Source organism: Strix aluco, chromosome 2 (assembly GCF_031877795.1).
Source record: "Strix aluco isolate bStrAlu1 chromosome 2, bStrAlu1.hap1, whole genome shotgun sequence".
NCBI lineage: Eukaryota > Metazoa > Chordata > Aves > Strigiformes > Strigidae > Strix > Strix aluco.
Window position 1 is genome coordinate 66,984,113 of NC_133932.1, and position 27,391 is coordinate 67,011,503.

Consider the following 27,391-nt stretch of genomic DNA (forward strand, 5'->3'; position numbering starts at 1 on the left):
CGCCCGCTATGTGGTGCGGGCCGGGCCCGGCTGGGGCGGCCGGCGAGGCGCGGGGAGCGGACGGAGGTGAGGAGGGGCGGCGGGGGGGCGGCTGCCTCGCTCCCCCCCGGGGCTCGGCTCGGCTTCCAGCGCCGCCGGCGCGACGGGGAGGGCAGCGGGGTGTCCGGCTGTGGCGGGGCGGCCGGGCTGCAGCGCGGCTTTTCCTTCCCCGCGTGTCTCCCGCCGCCCCGTTGCCCGTTTGACAGCGGCGGGAGGGATCCCCTCCCGCCCGGCGTCTCCCGGCCGAGCAGGGCGTCCGCGGGCTGCGGCCAAGGCGGGGAGCAGCTGCTCGGCAGGTAGCCTGCAGCGCTGGTGGTTTCCAAAAAACCAAACCCGTCGGTTTCTGTTAATTTCAGGCGTGTTTTGGGGCCGTTTTGATGCGCGGTGTGGTTGCATGATGCCTCTACTCCTGCGCGTGGCTGCTGGTTTTCCAGCTTTTAGTGGCCCCAAACAGCTTCCTTGGAAGTAATTTTTTATTTTGCGTTCGTGCCCGCTTCCCCGTTGTGTATCGCGTTATACAAACCCAGGTAGGAAGTACGGTAGAAAAATGAAGACTCTAGGAGTGCTGAACCCTGTCACATTTTTTAAAGTACTTGTAACAGGAAGCAGGATAAACCTTGGCGTAAATATTCTTGACCCGGTAAAACACTACAGCAACTATTTATTGCATAACCATGATCAAGGGGGGCACTTTTTAAACCCTTTGTAAAAGGATCAAAGAGCTGGCTGCAAAAATCAGTAGCAAACCTAGCGAGGAGCTGCGCTGGCAGCCCCGGCCCCGGGCAGCCGCAGCTTGGTTGGAGGGAGCGAGCTACCCAAAAAGCTTCTGAGGTGAATCAAGGCTCCGGTTTGTTTTCAGCAGCAGCTCTTAAGTTTGGAGAGTTTTCATCAGGGACTCGAGCAAAATGCTGGATGTGTTTTGTTTTTCTTCTTCATAAACCTGGCCACTGCCCACTTGTTTGGCTTGGACCGTTTGTACGCGCTTGGATTCTCCAAAACCAGGCTGGAGTTGCTAAACGAACACTCTCGCCTTTCATATAGATTGTGAAATTGGAGTGCTGGAAAAGCTGAGAAATTGGCATAAAACTCTTGTACAAAAACTGTTTTATAATGCAGAATCCTTAATTCAGATATTTTAAATTAATCCTTAAATGAGAAATACCCATTACTTTTTGTTTGTAAACAATATTACTGATTTCCTCCCCCCCCCCCCCCGAGAGTAATACATCAGTGTATTTTTGATACATACAGTTTTATCTGCATGAGCCCTTCTGAACCTTTTAAATGCCTCTTTAACTGTACTTTGAAAATTTTAGTGGAAAAGTAAGAACTTAAATAAGAAATATTCTACATTAAAATCTGCATTACTTTATATTAACAGGTATCAGGAGTTGAAACGACATAGAAAATTCTTTAAAACATTGATTGCGAAATGAGCTCGTTCCACTTGATGCTGAAAGGAGGTACTGTTTCCAATTTATTTAAATACTGATAAGATCGCTCATTTCAAGGTGATTTGGATGCTCTCATTGCCTACTGTTTGATGTGAGGTTGAAGTGGGTGAACAGGTAGCTCTTCACTGTATTGTACTAGAATTTTTTTCTTTCTTCCTCCCATGCTTTGGTGAAAGTTAAGGCAGTACCTGTAATAAACACTTTGTTCAGATTTAGAGTGGTTAATACTTTGTCTCAAAGTTGAACTGGAATTTAGCTTATACAGATTTACCTATTGCAGTCTTCTTTGTGAATATTATTCTTTGATATCTGTGACTTCATTTTGTTGTGTCTTCAACAGAATGTCTTGGATAATGGGTTTCCCTTAAAGGTATGATTTTTCTGTAGTCCTGCAACTTGTAGGATTGTCTGGAAAGGAGGCATTTAAGGACTAAAGTTTGTGGTCGTCATTTCAGTGTCAGAATACCACAGTGGATAACCAGATCCAGTTCTAGAGGGTGCTTGTGCAGCACTTTGTGTGACTTAGCATTCATGCATGCCCCTGTAAAATGATAGCTGCATTTTGTTTATGTATTTAATATGTTAGACAGGAAAGTTGGGACCTCAGGGAAGTGGTAGACTGGAAACAAGGTACTAGTCTGTTAGAAGTTTTACCTTGCTTTGCTGTCGTGGTTTAACCCCAGTAGGCTGCTTAACAGCTTATCCCTGTTGACAGGAGTGAGCACAACAAGGAGCAGTGTGAACTGTATGAATTGTTGTAGTAAGTTGAATCTTGTCTTGGTGGCTGTACTTTGGAGCAAGTGGCCATACATAGGTTTGGGTCTCCACATCCTCCCCTCCATTTCAGTCAAACTGTATTAAAGTTTTACTTTAAAAGTTAATGCAGTTCTTTCATATAGGTATGCCACTAAATTGGGACACTTTACACCTCTATGCTGTCATGTTGTTTGTGGAGATAATGAGGAGTTGCCTTTGAACCACAGTTTCTGTGTTCTTCTGTATGGCTCAAAGGCTAAGGATCTGTTGGTTGCCCTTGCTCTAATGAGTCCCCATAGACAGTGATCAACATTGAAAGCCACTTAAATTAACAGTGACATGCAGGTAGGTAATTGCGGGGCATAGATGCTTTCTATGCTACTGTCTTGAGCATTTTTTCATTCAGCCTTTGCAAGGATGTGCCATATCCATGCATTTATAAATTATTTGCAAGTAAAATATTTTAAAAATTGGAGACAGAAAATTCAGAAAACAAAGATACAGCTACGTGTTTTTGCACAGCTTCCTGAAGGACTAGTTTACCAATTCCACTGCATGGAGACTTAGGGACCAGTATGTCTTTAAACCTCTTCTTATGGCATTTAAAGTTGGCAGTGTGCCTAAGGCAAATAAGAGGACAAGTTCTGTGAAGACAGACATCCTGAAAAGAACAAAATGTCAGTATCTTAAATAAGGTCCATGTTTTCTATTTCTGTTTTCAAGATGGTAATTTTAGAAATTTGAAGGAGCAGTAGTAATTTGTGTTTTAACTATGGGAAGATAAATATTAGAAAGTAACTTGGAAATCAAACCTTTTATTTTTTAGTAGATTGAACCACAAACATCATTGCTTGGTGGTCTGGGGTTTTGTTTGTTGTGTTTTTTTTTTTTTTTTCCTCCTTATTTCAAAAGACTTCACGTACAGTTTTCCTTTGAGCCCAGCAAGCTTTGAGCTGAAATAGTTTTCCAAACTAAGTATGTAGGTAGTATTATCAGTGAAATTGCCATTCCCTCTACATCAGTGAGATTTTTGAGCTTCTGTGGTTGTATCACAGGGGCATTTCATATTGCTGAGAGTGGGATAGAAGGCACTACAAGGCTAAAGTTGTTAGGTATGTGAATAAACGTGTACTTTTTAAACAAAGTTTGCTGTTTCACATTTGTGGATTTTTGGGTAGTGTTTCTCTGTATATTCTGCTTAAGAAAAAGTGTAAAAATCTTCTGTGGTCTCTTGAAGTTGTACTGGCCAGAATAGAAATGCTCCATATACTGTGAGGTATTGCAACTACAAAAGCTAGAGACTTCTTCCCTTCTTTCCAGAGTTTTTAAGCTTTACTGATGCAATATTTGAAAGGGGGGGGAGGGGGAGGGTGTGTGAAATTTGAAAGAATAGAATTTTAAAAGAGCTGAGCTTTAGCACACAATATTAGAAAGACATCCACCTTTGGTACAGGAGACCAGTACTGGGTGCAAAATGTAAAGCTTAACTTGTTGGATTGCTTAGTTATTCTTACCTTGCCCTAAATTAAAGTATTCTTTGTTTCCTTTTAGTGGTTAAATCTGTCTTGCAAAGTGGCTACTTATGTCTAGTTTTGTTGCTTGCTTGATACCTATGTAATGTTACCCTGTTTTTGACAGAGACTTTGTTTTCCAAAGCTCTTTGCTAGAATTCTTGGTCAATCTTTACTGCAAGTTTTGTTGTTGCTCTTTTGTTTGAAGTCATCTATCTGGTGTAGGCAGAGGGATGCTCTTGCTTTTACATTTAGGATGTCTGTAGAAAATTTTAGGATGTCTGTAGAAATATATCTATGCTGCTGTCCAAATGATGTGTTTTGTAAAATCCTTTTTCCCTTCTCCGTCCTCTTCTCTACTCTTTACAGGTAAACTGAAACTCCAAGAATGATAAGCTCATTGGCAAGTTACAGGAAAACCACATACAAGGCAACTAAGTAAAGGCTATGGTATGAGAGTTTTGTCAGATAAACTGTCCAAAAGAAGTACATACTTGGAGGCTTTAATATAAAAGTGTTGAACTCTGCTCTGTGTGTCCCTCCCTACTACCCCAACACTTTGCACATGAAATGTTTCCAAAGACGGAGCTGGTATGGCTTATTTGTCACTAAAGAGAACTACATTGGATATAAAAATAAGTCAAGGCCATGTGTGTTTTTCAGGGAATGCCATCTCTTCTTCCCTCAGTTTCTAGCTGGGCTGAAGGCAAATATTAACTAGGACCTTTACAGTGAATGTTTTGCAACAGACTGCTGTGTGGGAAACCAGATTGCTTTAGAGTGAGAGGCAGCAGCATGCAAAATAGTCAGGAACTGAGGAAAGGCAAGATAGCTGAATGCAGACCTTAACCTACACGGAGCTGTCAGAAGAGAAGGGGGTTGTGTTTGCCAGCTGGCTGGCAGTAGAAGGCTTGGGAAGGGCTCTGATGACATCTTGTCAGGAAAAACCAGGCGCATCTGAGAGGGGGGCAGGACTTGGTTAAGGTGGTGAGGTTTAATGGAAGCTACTTGTGGGCCATGAGAGCAGTGGGTGTCTGTTCAGTCATGCCTTTGTTGGAGAAAGCTTCAAAGAAGATCTGAGGTGTGAAGTGAAACTACAAATCTTGAACACTTTGTTTTGTGTCTGGCCACAGCAATTCATATTAGCTGTGGTTTCCACACGTGTGGCTTTAGATGCCAATTTAAGTGCCACATCACACTGGAGTTAACAGTGTGCTTGTCCTCCTGCAAAGAACTACGAATTCATCTGCTCTTAAAAGCATTGCTGCCTCAACTGTACAAGAACAGTTCAAAGAATGAAACCTCATACATCTTGTGATTGTGTCTCTCATAAACATATGGAAGGAGGAGTAGCTTATTCAAGCCTGGTTTCAAAATTATACGATATAGCTTAAATCACTGTATGCTAGCATAACTTGTCTGTGCTAGAGGGTTGTTTTTTTTTTTCTTAACTATGCTAGCAGAAGAAAATTACACTTTATGCAAGAGTTATTCCAGGAGAAAGCTGAAAACTGAGCAGCCTTCTGTGGAGGCCAACAGTTGCTGTAGTTGAAATCTTCAGAGGCTGGGGCTCTGAAGAGCCCACTTTTCCCCTCCCCAAGATGACTAATGCTTCTGATTTTTTTTTTTTAAGGAGTAATGCAGGGTACAGAGGACAGTGCAGCTTGAACACTTACCACACTAATGGAAAAAAATTCTTCTTTGCAGCAAAAGATGACATCTATATTTTTGCTCATTGGTCATCTCATTCTACTGACACCTCTGTTCAGTGCTGGTAAGTTAAATACATTGTTGAAATTGCCATTTTAAAAAAGAAAACCTTCAAGAGACGAGTTGTGTGTTTTTAGTAGAAAGGAGTTACTGAGAGCAAATAGTGAATTTGGGGTTTGTTTTTGCTTCAGCATATTGACGATATGCTGAGTGCCTTTTTTTGGACTGAAGTTGCACTGGGGATGGAATGGATAAACTGGTATAAATTTATGTGGCTAGATTTAAAAATATTTAGGGTACTGAGGCTTTGATTAGTTGCTCCCTGATTCCTATGAAGAAAGTCCAAAGAGATTGCCTTCCTTGATTTAGCTGTTGAATGCCTTCTTTGAGACATGCTATAGCTCTAGTCCTGAAAGCAGTAGGGCTCAGTTTTCTTTACAATTAGTTAGTCATATTTTTACTGATAGATCCAATTTTTCAGTAAAGTTTAGAACTACATTAATTAATGATACTTGTCTTGCTGCTCTTGGCATAAGCAGTCTAATATTAATGTCTCTGAATTAGTTTAAGCTCCATAGGTACCTACTTGGAAGTCTTTAAATTAGATGATAGGAAGGTGGTGGGTCTGGAAAGATTACTGAAGACTTTTTTTATTTTTAAATTGTATACATTAGCTTTGTATTTATACAGTTATTCAGCAAGATCTGTAAAATCAGTTCAGTCATTTTGCAGTTTCATAGAAATTCAGTGTTGCACAGGTATGCAAAAGTTTGGAAGCTTTTAAAGTCTGCTTTATAGCCACATGGCCTCCTCTGTTCATGCTAAACTGGTATTCTCTAAGTAGTTTTCGCTTGCAGATTTGGGTTCTTGATGACTTCTTGCAGTATCTGTCCCTTCTTTGTGTTATTTTGGCTGATGTTTAAGAAACTTGCTTGCTAGGCTGCATGATTGTGTCTTGTCAACTTGTTACATAGCCATAATTATAAAAATTCTGTTTATGCTCACCGTTTATGTGATGTTCAGAATAATGCTGATAAATTAAAGGGCCTTCTGGATAAGAATGACAGAAACTGCAAATGTAGTAAGGAAATAATATGTTATAGTCAAGACTTCTTAATTGAAATACTGTGCCTCTCCAAATGTCCTTTGTATTATGACATGTTGGTTCACCGACTTCTTTGTATTGAGGTCTTGATCTCATTCCATATTGTCTTGTGCTTCAGGTCAAAAAACATCTTTCCCCCCCCTCCCCCTCTTTTTTTTTTTTCCTAATTTGTTTTTGACCACACAGTCATAATGGCCAGAGTACTGTGAGGAGCTCTGCACTGCTACTGTCTGTGCCATGCTTTTTGTAGATAGTATCTAATTAAGTATCTGGTAATTCTGCAAAAGTACTAACATGCTTAAATAAGAAGGACACGACAGGAGAGTTGTGAAGCTCGTGTTGCCTGGTGAATGCTCATGTATCTTACACCCTGGTTTGCACTGGGACTATTGGATTTACATGTGCTTCTTGCTGACTGCCTTAATACAAGGATGTTGTGACTTTAGTGTAAAGCATGTGTTTTAGATCCTCAACTAGAAGGTGCTAACCAAACAAAAAATGGTAGCCTTGTGACATTTTAATGGTAAATTGTTACAGAAAGTTTATTTTCTAATTTTGTGTAACTTGGAATGGATATTAATATTTCTAAAGCATAAAAGTATACAGATTAAAAGCATTTTTTCTTTTTTTTTTTTTTAATAGAAGAATGCATTATTTGTGATTACTTTGTGCTTGTTGGAGAGCCTATAGCTGTTAGTTGCCCGATAATTACATTGCCAGTGCTTCACTCTGATTACAATCTGACGTGGTATAAAAATGGTAGTACTACACCAGTAACCACAGAGAGAGATGTGAGGATCCATCAACGAGAGGGCTTGCTTTGGTTTATTCCTGCAACGCTGGAAGATGCTGGACTTTATGAATGTGATGTAAGGTAAGGAAGGGAGGAGGGAAGGAAGGAATGAAACAACTGGGTTGCTAATGCTTACAAGTGTGATATATATTCCTGGAACTGGAGTGTACAGAATTTTTTGTTTTAGGTAGAGAGCTTAAATCAGTTAAAAGCATGTCTTGACCATGCTTTTTGTTTCTGTGTGCTGCCTTTTTTTTTTCTTCTTCTCTTCCACTCATGTAGCATTGCAAAAGTGGTTCATACAGAAGACTCTTTATCTTAAAGCATGATAATATTAACAATATCCTGTGTGGGTTGTTTGTTTGTTGTGTGTGTTTGTTTTGGATGAAGCGTTAAAGTCACAGGGAAAAGTCTTAACTGCTTCAGCTTTTCCTGTGTTCAGATTGCTGTTTGATACTGACAAATCAGAAGAACATTTTGGTTTCTTCCTTGGGTGTAGTTAAATGAAAGAAGGATCTAAGAGGAGCAAACACTGCATGCTATCCAGTATCACCACATACAGACTTTCTGGAGAGCTTAGCAACTTTTTGTGAATCATTTAGAAATTTACAAATTAAAAGTCAGAAAACTATTCTTACATTTTATTTTAAAACATTACCAAATGTTACTGGTCAAGAACAAGAATGCATGTGAAGAGCAAAGCAATGTGCTAGACAGCTTTAGAGACAGTGAAAGTAATGAGTCCCCAGTACTGCTCAAAAGATCTGAGTGCACAGAGAAGACAAAAAAAGGAATAGATTCTTTTCAGCTCTTTGGTACTTTAAAGCTCTTGCCGTATTTACAACTCAAGATTAGTGCACTGGACTTCACCACTTCAGGTGGTCAAATCTCATTTATAATGGCTGAAATTCACTGTGTGCTGAACAGGAAATTAATTTTAGGACTGAACACAGAAATTGTTCTTTTCCTCGTGGTCTTGCCACAGCACACTGAGAACAGTCAATGCTGGCTTTTCCCATGACCCAAGATCTGGTTTAGTAGTTAATAGTTATGTGTACTGGTGTGCATACAGTACACCAGTTATGCTGAAGGCATTGGGGTTGTCAGTGATCAGCAGAAATTTCCAGTGTAGACAGTGGTCACAGGCCTTTGCACCTTTCTGGTCCAGGGTCAATAATGAAGCTAAAATTGGAAGTCTGAAGAAATGTAATCCTTTTAACTGGGTAGCTTTGAGGAATTTTAATTTAGTCTTTCCTGCTATGTTTCTAGTTACTCTAGAGATGTGTTCCCATGGGCACCTTGCATCCCCTGGCTTGCATAATAGCAGCGGGTCAAAAAAAACTTGCTAAAGTTCAGTTGTGTCAACTGTAAGCTACATTTTGTGCATCAGCCACTTAAACATTAATTACAGAGCTTGTTGAGGCGCAGTATAGAGAAGTTGAAGCCAGGACTGTCAAAACATGCAGTTTACTCTTCTGGAAGCTTCTCCCTTAACATAGCATTATGAAATGAAGAGTTGAACAATGAATTGACAGAGACTATTCCTTTACTCCTGGCATAGGCTTCTGGTTTCTAGTGCCATCTCTCCTCTGCAGAGCTACTGTACCACAGGTTTGTGAGCTCTTGGTTTGAAGTGGTTTCACATTGATATCGCACCTTGATGTATATGCTATTCAAAAGCTCTGTCTCTCTTTTGCTGAGAGTTACAGTCTGGGTTTTTTTGGTGTGTCCCTCCAAGGAATGCTGAGGTGAACCTTCTGTTCATTTGGCACCAAGGGTGTTCTAGTGCAGATACATTTTGGATTACCCTACACTACCGTGTGTTGGCAGATGTAGCGCTGAAAATGGCAAGGCTGGGTTGCTGCTGTGGGCTCCATGGGACTTCTCAGTTCTGGCTTCCCCTCTGTTGCTTCCAGAGCAGACCCCACGTGTGCTCGCAACACAGAATCAGAGCTTATTCCCATCTCTTGGTCTGGAACAGGGGTTGAGGAGCTGAGGGTGATGTTTAAGGGCTAGAGGGGCTGTAGCAGGGGTGTTAGAGGCAAGGCTGGTGGAGATGCTGAAGTCCCTCTCTGTAAACTTTCTGACTTGCTGGAAACAAGCAACCTTATTGTTAATGACCTGACTTGTCTGCTATTCTAATTACAGGAGCCTTAACCACTCTAACAAAAAAACTATAAATTTAACAGTTTTTAAAAACGATAACGGTTTGTGTTTTAACGGAAAAATGAAGTTTGAACAAAAAGTGATGAGCACAAATACTGGAAAGATTATATGCCCTGATCTAGAACATTTTAAAGATGAAGACAATAATCAGCCTGAAGTACACTGGTATAAGGTATTGTGGATGTGTATTTTGGATATTCTGGAATATTCTATTTAAAATGTGTTAGGAAGTAACTGTGGAGAGAAGCTTTTGGAAGGGAAGGTTTATTTTCTCTACGATTTAAGTAAGGCACCTATCTTGCTACACTATTGGGGAGGTGTAAGGAGGTATGGGTGACATATTTTAAAAAAACAGTTGTCCATTTTTGGATTGCAAGTTTTTCCAGAGTCAAAAACATGTGTTTGTTGATTTGTGAAAATCTAGTTTATCCTTTGATTATTTTATGTAGATAAGATGTTTAAAAACTTAGATGTTTCCTTAAATGCAAGGATCTGCATAATTATTTCTGTTTCACAGAATATTAGGCTTGTCCTGTCTGTTCATCATGGTGTGATATTCTTTTGCTCCTTGCTCTGATTCTGTCAAAATGCTCTGTAGACTATGCAAGGTCAGAAACATTTATTTTGTCCGTGTGAAGGTAAAATTCTAAAGTAGTTCAAATCTTAATTCTGATGCTGGTATTAAAGTAGCTACGTGGGCCTGTACATGTAAAATAACCTTGGTGCTGCAGCTATACATCTTCTTTTGAGACAAAATGATTCTAAACTGCTTATCGGTCAGGGAAGAGAGAAGGAAGTTTTTCACTGTATTTGCATTGGCACAGAAACAGTAATACACCCAGTAGCATGAGGCACTGCTAGAGCAGCTCTCATTCATCTCGGTGAAGTAAGAATGCAGTCATGTATTCTCAGAAACTCTGCTACATGTGTAATAACTTTTATTACACCTGAGATAGATAACTGTCAAGCTATTAAACGAAGGCAGCAAACTAAAACACAGCATTTGAAAACTTAAAGGATTGGCTGCAGTGCAAATGCAGCAAGACATCATCAGGATTCGTGTTAGAGTGTAGTGATGAGAGATAAGAACCCACATCGTGGCTTTCACAAAAATCAGTATTTGGCAAGTATTTTAATAATCACTGGAGTTCAGTAACTTATTTATCAGAGTATTAGTTCCCTTAAATCATGGGTACTTTTGATATATTTAGGAATGTAAGCCTGGATTTCTTGAAGACGAGAGACTTCTTTTGGCAGAGGGTGAAAATGCTGTCTTGATTCACAACGTAACTCTACAAGACAGAGGAAACTACACATGTCATATGGTATACACATATATGGGAAAACAATATAATGTTTCACGAACCATGAGTCTAGAGGTTAAAGGTGAGTGCATTGAGGTTATTCTCGTCTCTTTTTGACTCTGCTGTAAATATTTGTATGCAGGCATAAGCTATTTGGCATGTTACTTTTCAGCTCTGTGAAATTAGAGTTGTAAATCTTCTTTATTTTTTTTGCTGAATGTAAAGTTAAAATACAATAATGCACGTTGCTATCCTTGAGCATTGCTTCTGAGGAAGAATTGTCATGGTGAAATGAGAAATGTGGGCTTAGGAATGAGAATTAGGAGGAGGCAGTGGTTAGTAGGGTGTGTGTGGGGTGTTTTTGCTAAAACAAATAATACACCATTAAATAAATCATTAAAAAAAAAAAGAGGAATTTTTGCTGAGACCACAGCAAAACATGTGCTTCTGGCCCTGTTGGTGAGCTTGTTTACAAAGTTCACTAAAATTTCAATTGATGGGAAAGGAGATGTGACAAGCTGTATAAATACTACGAAGTTGTTCAGTCGTCCTCTGGAAAGGATTAGCTTACTGTTGGCACTTGGTTGAGCTTTTCTGCACACAGGACTCAGAATGGGCTGTTTCTCTCTCTCAGTACTGTCCTTTATTGCTGTGATCATTGTGATTGCATCTTTGTAGGCAGCATTGCTGGCAGCCTGACCAGTACCATGATAGTGGCCCTATCAGAAAAGTGGGCTGGAGCTAGAGGGTCCATCTTTTCAGATTAAATAAAAATTCTGACTTTAGAGAGGTGATAGAAGAACAGTGGGTTGTTAGCAGTGAGTCTATACATCATGCAGAATGATACAGTTTCAGCCCAGTTTAAGTGTGTGCTTGTTTACTCTTTTACTTAAATAGATACTCACTTGATCTAGGAGGTCATCGATACAATCCCTCTTCCTCTTCCTTATCCATCTCTCTGACAAAGTTTATCATATTTTTTTGTTTTGTTTTTGTTTTCTGGTTTTGAGTTACTTTGATATCAACTGCCAGTAAATTTGAGATTTTTTTTTCTAAAGTATTTTTAAGGTAAGCTAAAGCTTTTTTTTTTTAACTTGGAAGCTAAAATAGAGTAACTTGGATAGAGTACAGCAAATCTTATATTTTCTGTTGTAAATTTGAAACTGGTAGTAAGTATGGCACTACAATAGTACCAAACAATAAAACAAAACCATTGTAAAACTATCAGTTGACGTATGTTGTGGAACTCTTCTTGCCTGAAGGTTTTATTTTTTCTCTTTGTTTCTGTTAGAAGGACCACTGCAGATGAGACCAGAGTTTATTTATCCGAAGAACAATACAATTGAAGTAGAACTTGGTAAGTAGTGACTATTTAAGATTTCATTAACATTCAGTAAAACAAATAAGCTCCTAGTCTTTCTGAGAGAACATGTGAACAGTTCCACTGACTTCAGCAAGACTGGGAGACAGGCCCATGGGTTGAGGATATCTGGAAGACAGATGGTAGAACATGATTCCCACAAGTAGTTTGCAGGGAGAGTAACTGTGTGCCTAAGATTGGAGTCTCTTGACCAGCAGTGTTGGGTGGGATGCATTTGGTTTTGTTACTGTTGCCATCTGTCCTTGGTACTACTTCTAGGTGTCTGTGTCTTGAGGTATCCTCAGTATCAGTGGAAATATGGTTACGTATATGTAACATGTTAAGATAGTTACTAGTTGACCACTTCAGGAGCTTTTCCTCCTCCTGTATGTTTCCTGTCTCCATTCCCTCTCCACAACCTGGATTTTATTTTTCATTATAGGGGATTAAAAGGTTTCAGATACTGATCTTCTGTGAAACAGTGAGCTGCTAGTTGATGGATATCCCAGATATTGTTTATCTTAGAAATCTCTTAAATAAGATTCTAGATAGAAGGAATAACTTCTTCCCAGTGAGGACAGACAGGCAATGCAGCAGGCTGCCCAGAGCAGGTGTGCAGTCTCTGTCCTTGGAGGTTTCGGAACCTGACTGGATAAAGCTCTGAGCAGCCTGGTCTGACCTCAGAGCTGGCCCTGCTTTGAGTAGGAAATTGGACTAGAGATCTCCCAGAGTCCCTTCCAACCTCAGTTATTCTGCAATTCTATGGGCCAAGTATATGGTATGCAAGTCTTTTTCTAAGCAAACCTATACATGTTTAGGCTGCACCGTGTCAGACAGGATTGTGTTCTACTGATGGAGTCCAGAAGAATGAGTTTTGGAGCTGCTTGAACTGTAACTTTTGTTCTCATTTTGCACCAAGGAGAACTGTTTCATACAAAGTATTTGACTAAAAAGGGCATCAACTGATTTTGGAGAAGTGTGATTGGCTGTCTACTAGAATTTCCCAGTACAGGACCTAAGCTGTTTTGTAATCTTTTGAGGAAGGATTATTACCAATTAGCTTGTGAGGGAAGCTCCGAGGAAAGGTTGCGTTGGGGCTCTGACACCATACAGCAGCTGAGGCCAGAGCCTTGGGGATTATTCTTACGTACGTCACACTGCTGGTAGTCCCATGTAACACAGCTACTTTTGTTGCTGCTTTTTCTACATTGAACTTGTAAATAATGTGTGTATCAGGTGTTCTTTTCTCATGTTGAGGCTTCATGCTTCTTTTCACATCATGTGAAACACTTTGGCCCAAATTCTAACTGTGTATATGGTATTACACTGAAGTGAACAACACTGAAATACTGGTGGGTTTTGTGGTTTTGTTTGTTTGGGGCTGGTTTTTGTTGCAGTTGTTTTGGTGCTTTGTGTTTTGTTTTTTTTTTTTTTTCTTTTCATTTTGACCTCAACAGCTTGTGAAAGATATCTCATTCTGAAGTTGCCAGGTTCTGGTGAGGATCAGTAGATTTTGACCAGAATAATGAATGAGCTTTAATAGAAATGATGTTCCTCTGAAGTCCAGAAGGTCTTGTTTTAAACAGTGGGAATAATCAGGATCTGATACAAACAGTATTATTTTATAGATTTACAGTCCTGCAGTCTTCAGGTGGTTATTTAATTCTGTTGGAAATACTCTGAAATGGCTCAGCAGCCTCTTCTTTTCTGGTGATTACATCTTCTCTGGCTTCATTACAACTGAAAAGCTTTATTTGTACTCTTCCACTAATAAGGAAATCTGTTCACCAGATTTTAGACTGAAATAGGGAGACTTCCCATGGTCATTTTTTACCGTACGCAACCTTAATCTTTGTGTGAAAACCTTCCTTTTCCTTTGTAATTGTAACTGTGGAAGAAACGAAGTAATATTACTATGAGGCTTCCCTGTACTGCCTCTCCCACCCATTAAAATATGTAAATCTCATCCCCAGTTCTGACTGGTAATTAGTTATGACTTCCCATTTAATTCAGAAAAATTCTTACCAATGCAGCCTCTACTCAGAAGGAGCCTGATCTGCATAGGCCCTTAAAAGTCTCTTTAATCTATTGAGTACATCCTATAGGATTTTCTTAATCCTTGATAGTACTTGCTGAGAAAATGGATAATTTAGCAATTATTAGTCCAGGGGCTGCCTGTGACTCTCAGCCTATATTAAGATGTGTTATGAGACATCTTGTTCAGACTCCTTATTTTAGAATAGCATTTGGTCCATGTTTGTTATGTCTTGGACACTCATTAATTAAAAGCTGCTGGTGTATTATTGGATGCCTTAGACCTGCTAAGATGAACAAACCTTGGTTGCCCTATAGACATTAGGAAAGCAGTCACACGTGAGACTAAAAGGAGACACAAAGCCTTCACCCACAAAGAGGGTTTATTGTGGCTACTGAACAACTACAAATGATTCCCTACTAGAGGGGGACCCTTTAAAAGAAGTTAGTGAAGGGTTTTTTGGGTTTTTTTTAGTTTTTTTTTTTAGAAAGGCACTGCCATTCAAAAATAATATTCTCTGTCAGTACCTTTAATGGGATGTTGGGGAAAACAAATCTTTGCTGTTATTAAATGCCTGGCTGTGGGGCAGAACCTGGAAACACCTGTATGCCTCTTGAATGACAAATGGCAGGAGAAGGATGTGTAGAAACTGAGCAGTACATTCATGAATATATGGAAATGGAGGGCATGGAACACTTGAGGAGTTTACTTCCTTTTGAAGAGCTGTGCAATGCACTGAACCACATCTTTAGAAAAATTCGTTATTGTGATGGAAGGACATGAGGGAAGACATTGGGGACCATCTGTGATTTCTATGTGACTTCTTGTTCAAGTAACCGCTTTGCATGTGAGCTAAAGGTTTATTCCATACTTTTGATAGAGATTATCCCTTGGTGGAAGCATCTAAATCTGATGTGGTTCTAGGAAATGAAAACACTGAGATCTTTACATAGGTGAACAGAGAGCCTACCTTCTCCTATCAAATCATAACTTCCATGGGTAAAATACAGAATGAAAGGACTCCAAGAAAGCTGCTTACCTTCCTGTAAATGGAGCTCTCTGAGGTACATAAATATATTCTGCAGCTTGGCTTGCTTTCTTAATACTGAGGTATTCTGTAAGATGTGGACTCTTGGTGGCAAAGGAGCTGAGTGACAGGTGATCTTGCTCTGGGAGCAGAGTGTGAGAGTATTCAGAAACCATCCCAGTGGACAGTGTTGGCCAAAAGACCCTGATCTGGGGTAAAGATATGCATGGTCACTAAGAATGGGATTCTGCTCCAGGGTGTAGCTGCCTATGTGTGGGTATCTGAATGTGAGCTAGCGTCCTTAATTCATGCTATTATCAACAAGGAGGGGGAGGGGGCTCAATTCAGTTGCTTACACACAGATGACTAGTGCTGTTTTGGGTGGTCTGGCTACTCTAGCAGTGCAGGTTTCTTGGAAGATCCGGAGTCCTGTCTGCCATCTCCATATGGATGCCTCGGATGCTGGAGAGCATCTCAGATGTCACCATACTGTGTACGTGCAACTGATATGAGCTCTGGAGATCTTTCAGTGGAGTCCAGAGAGCCGTTCAGTTGATAAGGTCCAGGTGCCTACTTTAATGTGAGTGGATTTCAGCTGAGCTGAAGTCTGTTACTAGCTTAAGCATCTAGCTTACATGTAGATGTGAACATTTAGACACCTACATTTAGAGTAGAATTTATATTCAGATTGGAGACACCCAAGGGTGTATTACAAATGGGTGAGTTTTAAGGACTCTGCTTTTCATGAGGTAAGTGGGCTTTTTGATATCCCTCCTTTTCCCAGCTGTTCCCATATCACTTGATCCTGCTTCTGTTACAAGACCTTCAATTGCCATGTTTAAATATTTTTTTTTTTGTAGGCTCTCATGTAGTTATGGAATGTAATATATCAAGTGGCATAAATGGCTTGATTCCATTCTGGCAAGTTAATGATGAGGATGTTGATAGCTTTGATAGCACCTACAGGGAACAGTTTTATGAGTAAGTATCCTTATACATTGAATTGTAAGTGCATTTGTAGGTAAAGTAATCTGCAGTAATTTCCAGTGAATTCACCGTAAAGTTGACTACTAGTCAAATGTCAGTAGTCACTGAAAGACTGATTAGAAGTCTGCATCAAGTACATTATATTCTTATTGCTTGGTTTTAAAAACAATAAACATTTATTATAAATACTGATGTATCTGATAGAAATGTAATGAAGCAGTCGTATGTAGGTTTTTATAATGCTGCTGTGAAACATATAATTTTATAAGGTTTATTTATGCACTCATTCTTATGCAATCCTTTCTGCTAATACATTAAAGCCTGCCCTCTATCATTAATATGGGAAGGATAGATTGTTAGGAAACAAAAAATCACCCAACTTATTTTTATTTATGAAGTTGATCCTTTTCTAAGTACGGACACAGCTGCTAATCCTCAAGAACAGAAAGCAGAAGCTCTTGTTGCAGGATATTTTATGGGTTTTTTTATGGTCAGAAAATTTAAACACAAGCTGATAAAACCAGCAATTCTTTTGAGAGAGTAGGACCTTTGTTAGTGACTGTCTGTGCTGTAGCAGAGTGTGGATGTACTGTTTGCTTTCATTGTATCAATCACTGCTGTTAAATATAACCCTTAAAATGTAGTGCAAAGAAAGCAAAAAAAAATCTCAGCTGATCAGTTCACACTCATGCAGAAGCATTGCTGTCTCCACCAAGTGCCACTATGGCTAGAGAGTTAGGCTTCAGATTGCTTTTAAAATAATATTTTAATTCATCTGTGTCTGGCCTCCAGAAGAAATCTTAGTTCTACTTTGTCCCCAAGCTCCTGTAGGGGAAATTACTACCTTCATTATAGATCTGTATACTTGGTTGTTTTGCCTATAAATATTAGGGCCCCAGCTTATCATCTCTTAAGGCATAACTAAGTCCATTATTCTTTAGGACATGAAATTCTCAGCTTTTACCGGTTAAGACACATGTGCAGCTCTGTATAGCTGTTTAAAGTTATAGTAACTTCAGCTTCTTCTGAAATCAACTTGATTCTGCTATTAAACACATCTCTGTGAAAAGCATTTAATATATTTAACTTAAAGCAATTCTCTGTTAAGATTTTTGGCTTGCTTGGAAGTGATCTCCATTTCTGATCACTACCTTGCCTGATAATCTCCCCATGCCAGAGATGGAGATGTGCAAAATACATCCTGTGCAAGTTCTAATTAGGGTTAATAGTTCAAAGTAAGTTATCCAGTATCAGAGAAATTAACCTAACTGCAATAATAATGTTTTATTTCAAAAGATAGTTGCAATTTCTCAGCAATTAAATTTGTGAAGCATTTGCTATTAGCAAAGGACACTAGGAATGGCCAGCATTATGGGCTTGAGGGCTTACCCCTAGGAAGTAACTCTTTCCTCTGCTGGGAGGAAAGTTAAAACTGACTTGAACAATTCTGAACATGTTGTAAAATGATGGGGTTTGCATTGGTATCCCATGTCAGAAGTTGCTGGCAATTATTTATGTAATAGAAACCAGCTCTTCAGGGTGTTCTGCAAAATGAGCTTTTTCTCCTTGAGTACATAAGGTGACGTCACTTTGGTATATAGAGTAGGATACCAGTTTGTAGGTACCTTCTCACTGCGTCCCTTCCCACCTTATACTGGTAAAAATCTACCTTAGAGCAGGATGGTATTTAGCAGGATAGCATATTATATGCCCAAGCCTCTTGTGACAATAAACACTGGACATAAAGGCAGTATCACCATGTTTGTTGTCATTCAACGTGAGTCACCCAGCTTTTGTGAATTTTGTTCATAATTATTTCCTGTGTTGATTGGTGCCATTGACGATGGACACTGTGGGCTCAGGGAGTCTGTTAGTATGCTTAGACAGGTTTTGGCTTCATCATCGGTATAAAGAATCCTGGAAGATGATTTTTCTCTTGACACTTTTATTACTAGTTATTACTGGTTTGAATAGTCTTTCATTCACAAAATCATTTAGGTTGGAAGGGACCTCTTGAGGTTGCCTAGTCTAACCCCCCAGCTCAAGCAGGGTCAGACAGAGCAGGTTGCTCAGGGCTGTGTCCATCTGGGTTCTGAATATCTCCACAGGTGGAGACTTCACAACTTCTCTGGGCAACCTGTTCCAGTGTTTGACCACCCTGACAGTAAAAAAAGTGTTCAGATGGAATTTCAGACGGGAAAGTGTTTGAGTTTGTGTTCATTGTCTCTTGTTCTGTCATTGGGCACTACTGAAAGGAGCCTGGCTCCCTCTTTTCCACTCTCTCCCATCAGATACTTACATACGTTGATAAGATCCAACCCCCTGCCCCTGAGTCTGCTCTTCTCCAGGCTGAACTCTCTCTCTGCTCTCTCATATGACAGATGCTTCACTTCCTTAATTGTTTTTATGGTCCTGCATGGTAAATCCCTGTCTCTCTTGTACTGGGGAGCCCAGAACTGGCCCGCTGCTCCAGGTGTGACCTCACCAGTGCTGAGTAGAGAGGAAGGGTCATCTCCCTCAACCTGCTGACAGTGCTGCTCTTAATGCAGCCCAGGATGCCTGGGGACTGGTTATACCTCCTCAGGTGCAAGATTTGCATTTTGCTTTGAACTTCATGAGGTTCCTGTCAACCCATTTCTCCAGCCAGTCAGGGCAGCATGACCCTCTGGGGTTTTGAGTTTTGTATCATCTGCAAAACTGCTAATGGTGCACTTTGTCCCACCCAGCAAAAAAACCCCAACAACCCCACGTGTATGGAAAACGCCAAATCACCTCTGGTCATGAAGCTATTTGTTACAGGGGTGATACTTACTGTGCTTCAATGGCTTCTTAGATTTATAGAGGTAAAAAATGAATGCTCTTTTATTTGTGGATAGATGAATCTGTCTCATATTAAGCCCTGATACTTTAGTTTCTCTACAGGTGTTTCCTTTTTACCCTTTTTTTAATGACAGAGAGGGGATGCCTCATGGACTTGCTGTATCTGGAACAAAATTTAACATTTCAAAAGTGAAAGTAAAGGATTATGCTCATAAATTTTTCTGTCACTTCATATATGGTTCTCAACAATTTACAGCCTACATCAAATTGGAACGCCCAGGTAAGAGATCTCATCTTGATAAAATGGTGATCAATGATGCTTACTTCACAGTTAGTTTGTTATCACTGTCTTGATAGGCTCATGCATGTTGATAGGGAGCATCCTGCCACTTGCTGGAGTCTTGTGGCTAGAGGCAAGGATAAGTTTGACCTGTTGCTGGCTAGCATGAAGTTTTTTCTTTAGGAGATGAACTTAAAGGTAAAGTGAGCTTTAAAAACTCAGATGCAAGGTTGAAGAAACTAATGCTTTTCATTTAAAAACAGATACACAGAAAAGAAAATCAACAAATATAGTAAGTGCCGTGCCCATTTTTTAAAAATTTACCTGCAGAAGAGCCTGAGAGCTTGTATGAGTTAGCTTTGTCAACCGTGAGCCAATCCTTTGACAAATATTCTCAAACTTACCTTTAACTAGCCACATTGTAAACAAATAATTGCTGAAGGTGGATCTGAGCTCTAGCTTGTTACATAAGTTCTTCATAAATATTGTCAGGGGATTTAATCTCAGAAATTCTTTAATATGCATGAACTAAAAGATGCAGTTTGGGGAGGGTGTGTGTTTAAGGACAACAAATGTATTGAGGATAACAAATTAGTAGGTTCAATTACAGATTTTCCAAGAGGCTAGAGACAATGGAAAGCTGGTTGGTCTGGGGAGAATAGCATGGTCAGGAAATCGCCTCCCCACTAACTTTCTTGCTGACTGATAATATTTTCTACAAGAATTCTCACTCTACTGCTGCACTGGGATATATGTCAATATTTTGGTGTTTCAGCTGAAGAGTAGCCTCATTTGTCACATTACTAAGGTATCTTTTCTCTGAAAGATAGAAGTAGGCTTGTTAAATAACAGTATTTGCAGAAAGCATACATGAAAAACTGTCGTATTCATTCATTCCTTTTTTAAAAAATATTTTAATGACTAAACACTTTTTTGAACATGTCTTTTGTCTTTCTCTGGTTCTAGTGTATAACTGTTTTCTTTGTTTTCTTTCATACTGCAGCTCGGAACATTCAGGGTTACTTAATTGGAGGAGGAGTTTCTTTGGTATTTTTAGTATTTTTCACTCTCTTTATCTACAAGGTCTTCAAAATTGATATTGTACTTTGGTATCGGGACTCCTGCCATCCTTTCCTGGGTAAAAAAGGTATGTTTGTGTAACAGTCCCATGTGTCATAATGAGCCTCCACCTTCCTGTGCAAAGCAATGAGTTAACCTAATCACAGAATGTGATTGGTCTTCCTTGGGATTTTTGAAAGGGTAACATGTTCTTAGGATGTTTAGAATTAGTTCAGATAACAAAAGTATCTATGGGGGGAAAAAACAGCAACTTTCCAGGAATCCAGTACTATTATTCCTTTCCCTGAAGATCCACTTCAGTGGTTTGAATCCTGTTCTGACAGGAGTTGTTCAGATTTCTTTTAATTACCATTCTTACAGAAAGCAGTAATACAGTGGAATTGTTGGGTGTTTTTTATTTTCCATAGCCAAACCAGGACAAGTTTCACTTCTTTTGTTTTCTATTTGAAGGCACTTCTGATTATTTTACTTTCTGCAAATTCCTGGCATTCAGAAAAATGTTGATAGGGGTGCTGTCTATGAGAGTATGCTGAAGTATGGGTCACTTGCAAACATCTGAGAGTTGGTGCCTGGCTAGAGAAACAGAAAATATCTTCTAGAGGTATTGAGGTTCTGTTAGATTTTTTTGTGAAGTCTCTTAAATTTGGTCTTTCTGATAAGTTTGTTCCAAAATATCTAATACAATTCAGACCTTGAAATTTGTCAAATACTTAATTTTTGTTTTCATGTCTAAGTGGTTGCTGTGTTTTGAAACTCCAGATTGCAAAAATGACCTGTGAGTTATATGGCAGCTGGAATTTTAAGTAGTCAGTTGTACTACTGGAACCACTATTTTCCAGATAATTCAGTGATAACATTTTTTTATTTAGAGTTCAAAAAAGAACATTCAAACCTACTTAATTTTGTAGGTCTTTTTTGCCTATTCAGATCCAGCATACTGAATTCTAGAAGGCCTAATTGTACAAATATTTCGGGCTTAGTATAATTATATATGCTTAGATGGTAGCGGGATTAGGACCTAAAACAATGATTCAAGTGGGGAACAAACAGGATTTAAAGGTTGGTTTGTTTGTTTGCTTGCTTGCTTTTGTGCCTTTAGAATCCATTTTTATATTACTCCTGTTGCTCACTTTTTAGTTTCAGATGGGAAGATCTATGATGCTTATGTTCTGTATCCAAAGAACAGAGAGAGCTGCTTGTATTCATCAGATATTTTTGCCCTGAAGATATTGCCAGAGGTCTTAGAAGGACAGTGTGGATATAACCTCTTCATATTTGGGAGGGATGATTTACCAGGAGAAGGTAAGCTATCTGAAGACAAGTTACACTCGAGTTTTCTCATTGGCAGCTGCAAATACAACTCGGAAACAGGCATTCATTCAGACGTGATTCTAAATATCTTCCACCATCTAATGAGTTAGGATTTTCTTATTCTCTCTGAAAAATGAGAAATACAGCACTGGGTGCTGCCATGAAGTCTGTTTTTCTCAGCCTCTCCCTTGTCATTATTTAGCTTTTCAGGTTTCTTCAATGTCTGGCTAGCCTAGACATCTGGAGATGGAAGGATGCTGAGGGGCAGAGGTGTTGAAATTGTGGTTGTGAATGATGGATAATGGCAGGAAACATGGAAAAGTAGGTCTCGTGTGAGTGGTGTGAAAAGAGCCTGTTGCTTTGAGGTGCCATTTGACAGGATGGCCTCTCTACTGTTTCACTTGTTTGCGCTGAGAATTGCTGTCAAACCAGTGGGATGCTATAAAGGGTGTAATGAATGGTTAGACAGTGCAGGTGGAAAAAAAAGAACACAGAGCAACACTAAGTTATCAGGAACAACTGGCTGTATCAAAGACTACTTGTCCATGGTGGAAGTTCATACAAAGCATTGCCTTCCTTGCAAGGCTTTGAAATCATTGTGAAGGTTTCCTCTGTGTGCATACACACATTAAACTTAAGTTTCTAGCATCTGACACTGAAAATGACAATGTCTGTCCCACTGACTGCTTATGCGAGGTGACATGGTAAAAGTCTTCTGAATCCTTCCTGGTTTTATGATTTTAAAAAGATAATACTGAGACTGAATAAATTTGCAGAGTAGGCCTTAAATAGTAGTTTTTGTTTAAAAAACCAATTGGATGTGAACAAGCCTACGTGAGGTGGTTCATGAATCACTTCTTTACATCTGAAGGCTTTTGGTAGTGGTTGGAGAAGGAAGGGTTCCCTGAAAAGTAGAATCTGAAGTGCTGCTTTATTTTTCTAGCTTGAAAAAACGCAATAATCTGTTCTCGGGGTTAACCTGTATGTGTTTGGGTTTTTTTGTGGAGTTTACCATATTTTGCTGTTTTAGAATTAATTGTCTGGAATGCCATTGAAGGGAGGATTCTTTGCTTTGTCTTCTGCTTACATGTAACAAAAAACAGTTAAGCATATCAGAACAAGCTGTTTAAAGAAAAAGGCCATAGTTTTATCTAGGCCTATATTTTTGGAACTTGTTTTTTTGCAATTGCACCTATGATGGTAATAAAATAGCATTAGAGAGATAAGTTGATATGTCTTTTCTGTTTATGCAACACAAGAATATAGATATGCAGTCTGATGGGGTCAGATTGTGTTGCATTGGCCCAATCTCAACTTGTTGGCTAATCCAATGTAACTGCTTGCATGCTCTTACCCTGTCCCTGTTTGTGAGCTAAAGTGTATTGGCTCAAGTATCAAACAGTGCTTGAACCAGCTGCAACACGTTGGTAACAAAAACTAGAAATGTACAGCCTTAATTTTGCACAACCTTTTTCTCTACAGCTGTGATCAGCATTGCTGATGAAAAAATCCGTCAAAGTAGAAGAGTGATAATTGTTTTAGTACCAGAACCTTCCTGTTACAGCATTCTAGAAGACGTGTCTGAAAAGCATCTAGCCATGTATAATGCTCTTATCCAAGATGGCATTAAAGTAATTCTCATTGAACTTGAAAAAATACAAGATTATGCTACCATGCCAGAATCCATCAAATATGTTAAGCAAAAGCATGGGGTTATCCGATGGAAAGGGGACTTCTCAGAAAGGTCTCACTCAGCAAGTACCAGATTCTGGAAGAAAGTGCGCTACCACATGCCATCAAGAAAAAATGGATCTTCATCAGCATTGCATTTGTTACCAAAAAACCTTAATTCTCCCTAAATAACCAAAGAAAAATGACACTTGATGACTAATTCAGTTCACATAGCTGGTGATGGCTTGATTGAAGGTCACTTGTATCTGTTTTGTGCAGACAATCTTGTCCAAATTTTCTGGATTGAAGGTACTACAACTTCATCTACAGATGCGAATCATTTTTTCTTCTAACCAGATCAACAGAACACCTTGAAATGCTGTCAGCAGCACAGTGATGACATGGAAACTATGTAGGAAGTACATGAGGCCTTTTCCAAGAATTGCACTGTGATTTGATGGAATTCTTTTGGTATTAAAAATGGAAGGGGAAAACCATCAAAAAACCCAGAAAACTCATTTCTTGCAATTAAAGGCTGAATATGAAGGGAACTATATGAATTATAATTGTGATATTATATAATGGGCATGGATGCCAGTAAATGTTTTTATTTCAATTTTTAAAATGAAATGACACAAAACTTTTCTTTTGTTACAAGTTTATTTGCCTTGTTCAGTTTGCTGAAAGATAAATCCCTCTGTGTTACTGCATCAGTGTGTTATGGTCCAAGAGAAAAGGTAAGAGACAACCCCAGCTCCACAAAAGTGCTATTGACCCTGACAAAGCATAAATACTTTTCCCTGATCTTTTTTACATTCTAAATAACTGTACCATTTTTAGTCACTTGTCCCATGCAGACATCGTAAAAATACCATTGTAATGCTGTACTGAGTCAAAAAATTAATCTCCAGAGGATTTTTTTTTTTCCTCAGTTAAGAGGCTTAATATATTTGTTCTTAGTTTTCTCAAGTGGAACAATTAGCTAATGACACAGACTCTCTCATGGGGAGTACAGGGTGGTTGGCTTCATCTGCCATACCTTAAGGACCAGATCAAGGGGTTTCAGGGCACCCACTTTTCATGGGTCGCTGTTGCTGAAGGAGGGCAGGTCGTCCTTCCTGTTCCCAGCCAGGATGCTGGCTCTAGCACTTGTCAGCTCTGAAAGCTGAAGCTGGCTGAACAGACTAATGTGGCAGAAATTGTCTTTCCCTTGGGATAGTTTTGTTCCAGGTTAGTGAGTTTATGTGGTTCCTGGAGGGTTCAGAATGCAATGGGAGAAGAAAAGGGGTGGTGGGACCATGCTTTTTGGTTCCAGATATGTTTAGAAAACAGAGCTAAAATAGCATTGTTGTCCAGTGCTCCTTAAAGTGAGAGTGTGAGATGCCCTGCGTTACCCCCTGCAGCTGCTTGCTTTTCTCCTTTCCCTCTGCCCTGATGATGTAAGGAATCTGAGGTTGACTGTGTACTGAATTTGGCTGAGGCTGGATGAGTTGAGGCTGGATGAGTAGCTTCCAAACAGCTTGTTGGGAAAGGAGCTTGCTAAAACTTACTGTGTGTGTTGAATCCTTTATTTCCTTTTTTTTTTTTTTTAAAACAATATTATGTATGCCACAATTGTTAATTCTGAAGTTATGTTTGACTTGTGTGTAGGCAGTGATGTAGTTTGTAATGATCACTTCTTTTTTGGGAGAGGAAATTGATTTGATTGATTTTTAAAAAGTATCAAATCTGGTTTAATGCCATCTTTATAGCTACGAATTTTATAGGAGCGGGAGATGTGAGAGCCAAATTGTCTGTGCTTTTCAGTCTGTCCTTGAAAGTTACACTTTTAAGGTATGAGATCTAGTTGTATATGGAAGCTTCAGGATTTGACTGTTACTGCCTTTAACTGCTGCTTGCAACTCTGCATTCCTATGTGTGTCCTGTCAGCTTCTCTCTTGCAGCACCCTTTGTTCTCCTCTCATTCAAACTCCAGCCTGTCTTTTCCCTTGCAGCTCCCTTCTCTTGGAACAAGCAACTTACTGTTGTACTGCATCACTCTCCAAGATGTCCTTGAAGGCTGTTGCTAACACAGTATTAGGTGGAAATTTTCCCTTTGAGTTGGTCCTTTGATATTTCTACTTGTTCATCTGAAAATACTTATGTTCTGCATCCTTCAGAATTTGTCTATTCGTTTTGACACTGTAGTAGTGGCTTTTTCTTTTTTCATGGCTCAAGCATTTATCTTCTTATGCCTCCATCCTCAACCAAACAAAACTGACAGTGTGAGGTGCCATCCCACGGAAGAATTTCCCAGTGAATGTGGGATGGTGTGAGCCTTGTGTTCTGCCTAATAAGTGACAAAACCAGTGGAAATAGGTTCCTAAAGTGCTTTGGTTACCTCAGTGTGTGCTGGAAACTTGAACCTGTGCTTCTGAGAGACAGTGCCTTCTGAGCTTTGTGAATTGAGTGTGTGTTTGGCCAGAATGGAATAAGAATCTCTTCATTTCAGGATAGGAGGGAAAAAAGTGCATTTGAAACATCAGACTATTTCAAACTGTCATGGTACTGGAGTGTTTTATTGATGACTGTCATGTATGTATAGATGCTTATATTCTGTTCTCATTCTGTGCTTTTGTCAAGACAGAAGTGTCAAGGGAGCATCAGTTCTGGTCATGAAGTGCCACATTCACTTAGCTGTTGCACACAGTCTGCTTTTAAATATGGTGTGTGTTCAGTGGCAGCTTATAGGGTAAAAGAGCCTTGAGATTCATCTGAAGTTACTGAGATCCATCTGAGCAAGGCTAATTGTTACAGTTCACATCGATAGAAGAACTTGGTAGGACAGAAGCAGTATGGTTTGGTCACAGAACTCTTCTGTAAGAAGATTCCTATATCAAATGTGAAGACTAGACACTGGAAGTATGGTATTTGTACTCTGAGGACTAGGGTATAATACTGACTTTGTGCTTCCACCTTGACAGCTCGCAGTATGCAGGCCAGCCAACAGAGTTCCAGCAACCTCGAGCCTCCTGAATTATTTTTGCTGACTGGAATAGATTGAATGAAAAACTGCAACTTGTGATCCCTACATTTAGGGATAGGAAAGTTACTTTACTGAGCCAAAATACTGTTTTTTTTAAAAAAAACCCTAATTGTTCCTTTTGATATATTTATACAAATGATGCTAAAGTTTTCATGTGTGTTATGTAAAGGCACTTTGAAGAAAGGTCCATTTTTTGATTCAATAAAGGCACTACATATTTTTTCTTACAGCACTGCTGTTTTTCTTACTCATTCTTCCACTAAAGCATGCTGAGAATGAGCGATGGGAAGCAGCAGGCTTGACTTGAAGTGTCTTGAACAAGACTGCTCTATTAGATCTTCATTCAGGCTGCTGAATGTGTGTGTGGGGAAGGGATTTCGTTAACCACTGTGTTAGTCTGGTCTTGGCACGACATTAGCACTAACCACCTCACACTGCCTGGGCAAACAGGAGCTGTGAGCTTGGTTCTGCTCTGTCCTGTACTCAGCTTGAAGTGGGGTGAAGCTAGAGCAGCCCCAAGGCTGCTGCCTTGCTCTGAGATCAGCATGGTCCCCAGCAGTGCCCCACTAAACAACGTTCTGCTGCACCTCCTCAAGAGCTGGGGAAATGCTGGAGACATCAAACAGAGGAAATGTGAGGGGCTTCTCAGCAGCGGTGGAGAGGCAGCCGTCTCTGCATGTCTCCTTGGACAAGCCCTGACTCTCTAATCTGCTCCAGGAAAGCCAGAGCCTTGGCCGTGGGGCTGCAGGGGCTGGCCTTGCATGAGACCTCATGTTGCTTTCAGAGGGGCTAATGTGCTTAGTATAGGGTTTACAGAGTAATTTTCAATCCTAATAGATAGAAGGAGCTTATAAAAGTAGGAGTTTTAAATTTGGTCTGTACTTTTTGCATTCTGATTGTTTTGAACTTCTTGAAAGCTGTTGATGAATACCATTTCTGACCCTTTTTCTAGTACAA

The 27,391-nt window shown here is 39.6% G+C and overlaps 1 protein-coding gene across 4 annotated transcripts; it reads left to right on the top strand.

The window, feature by feature from the left end:
* LOC141919469 (interleukin-1 receptor type 1-like) lies at positions 1–26,663 on the top strand. Of its 4 annotated transcripts, none has more exons than XM_074815113.1 (14): positions 1–66; positions 1,421–1,502; positions 4,130–4,210; positions 5,394–5,534; positions 7,218–7,449; positions 9,517–9,706; positions 10,746–10,920; positions 12,130–12,195; positions 16,121–16,241; positions 19,202–19,347; positions 20,351–20,494; positions 21,565–21,729; positions 23,221–24,146; positions 25,404–26,663. In XM_074815113.1, the coding sequence occupies exons 4-13, from the start codon at positions 5,444–5,446 to the stop codon at positions 23,595–23,597; spliced, it is 1,707 nt and encodes a 568-aa protein (XP_074671214.1). In that variant the 5' UTR covers positions 1–66; positions 1,421–1,502; positions 4,130–4,210; positions 5,394–5,443; the 3' UTR covers positions 23,598–24,146; positions 25,404–26,663. The 4 variants fall into 4 exon arrangements, with proteins under 4 accessions (XP_074671214.1, XP_074671215.1, XP_074671216.1 ...); XM_074815114.1 differs by having other exon boundaries at positions 26,373–26,663; XM_074815115.1 differs by having other exon boundaries at positions 5,468–5,534.
* Positions 26,664–27,391: the final 728 nt, after the last annotated feature.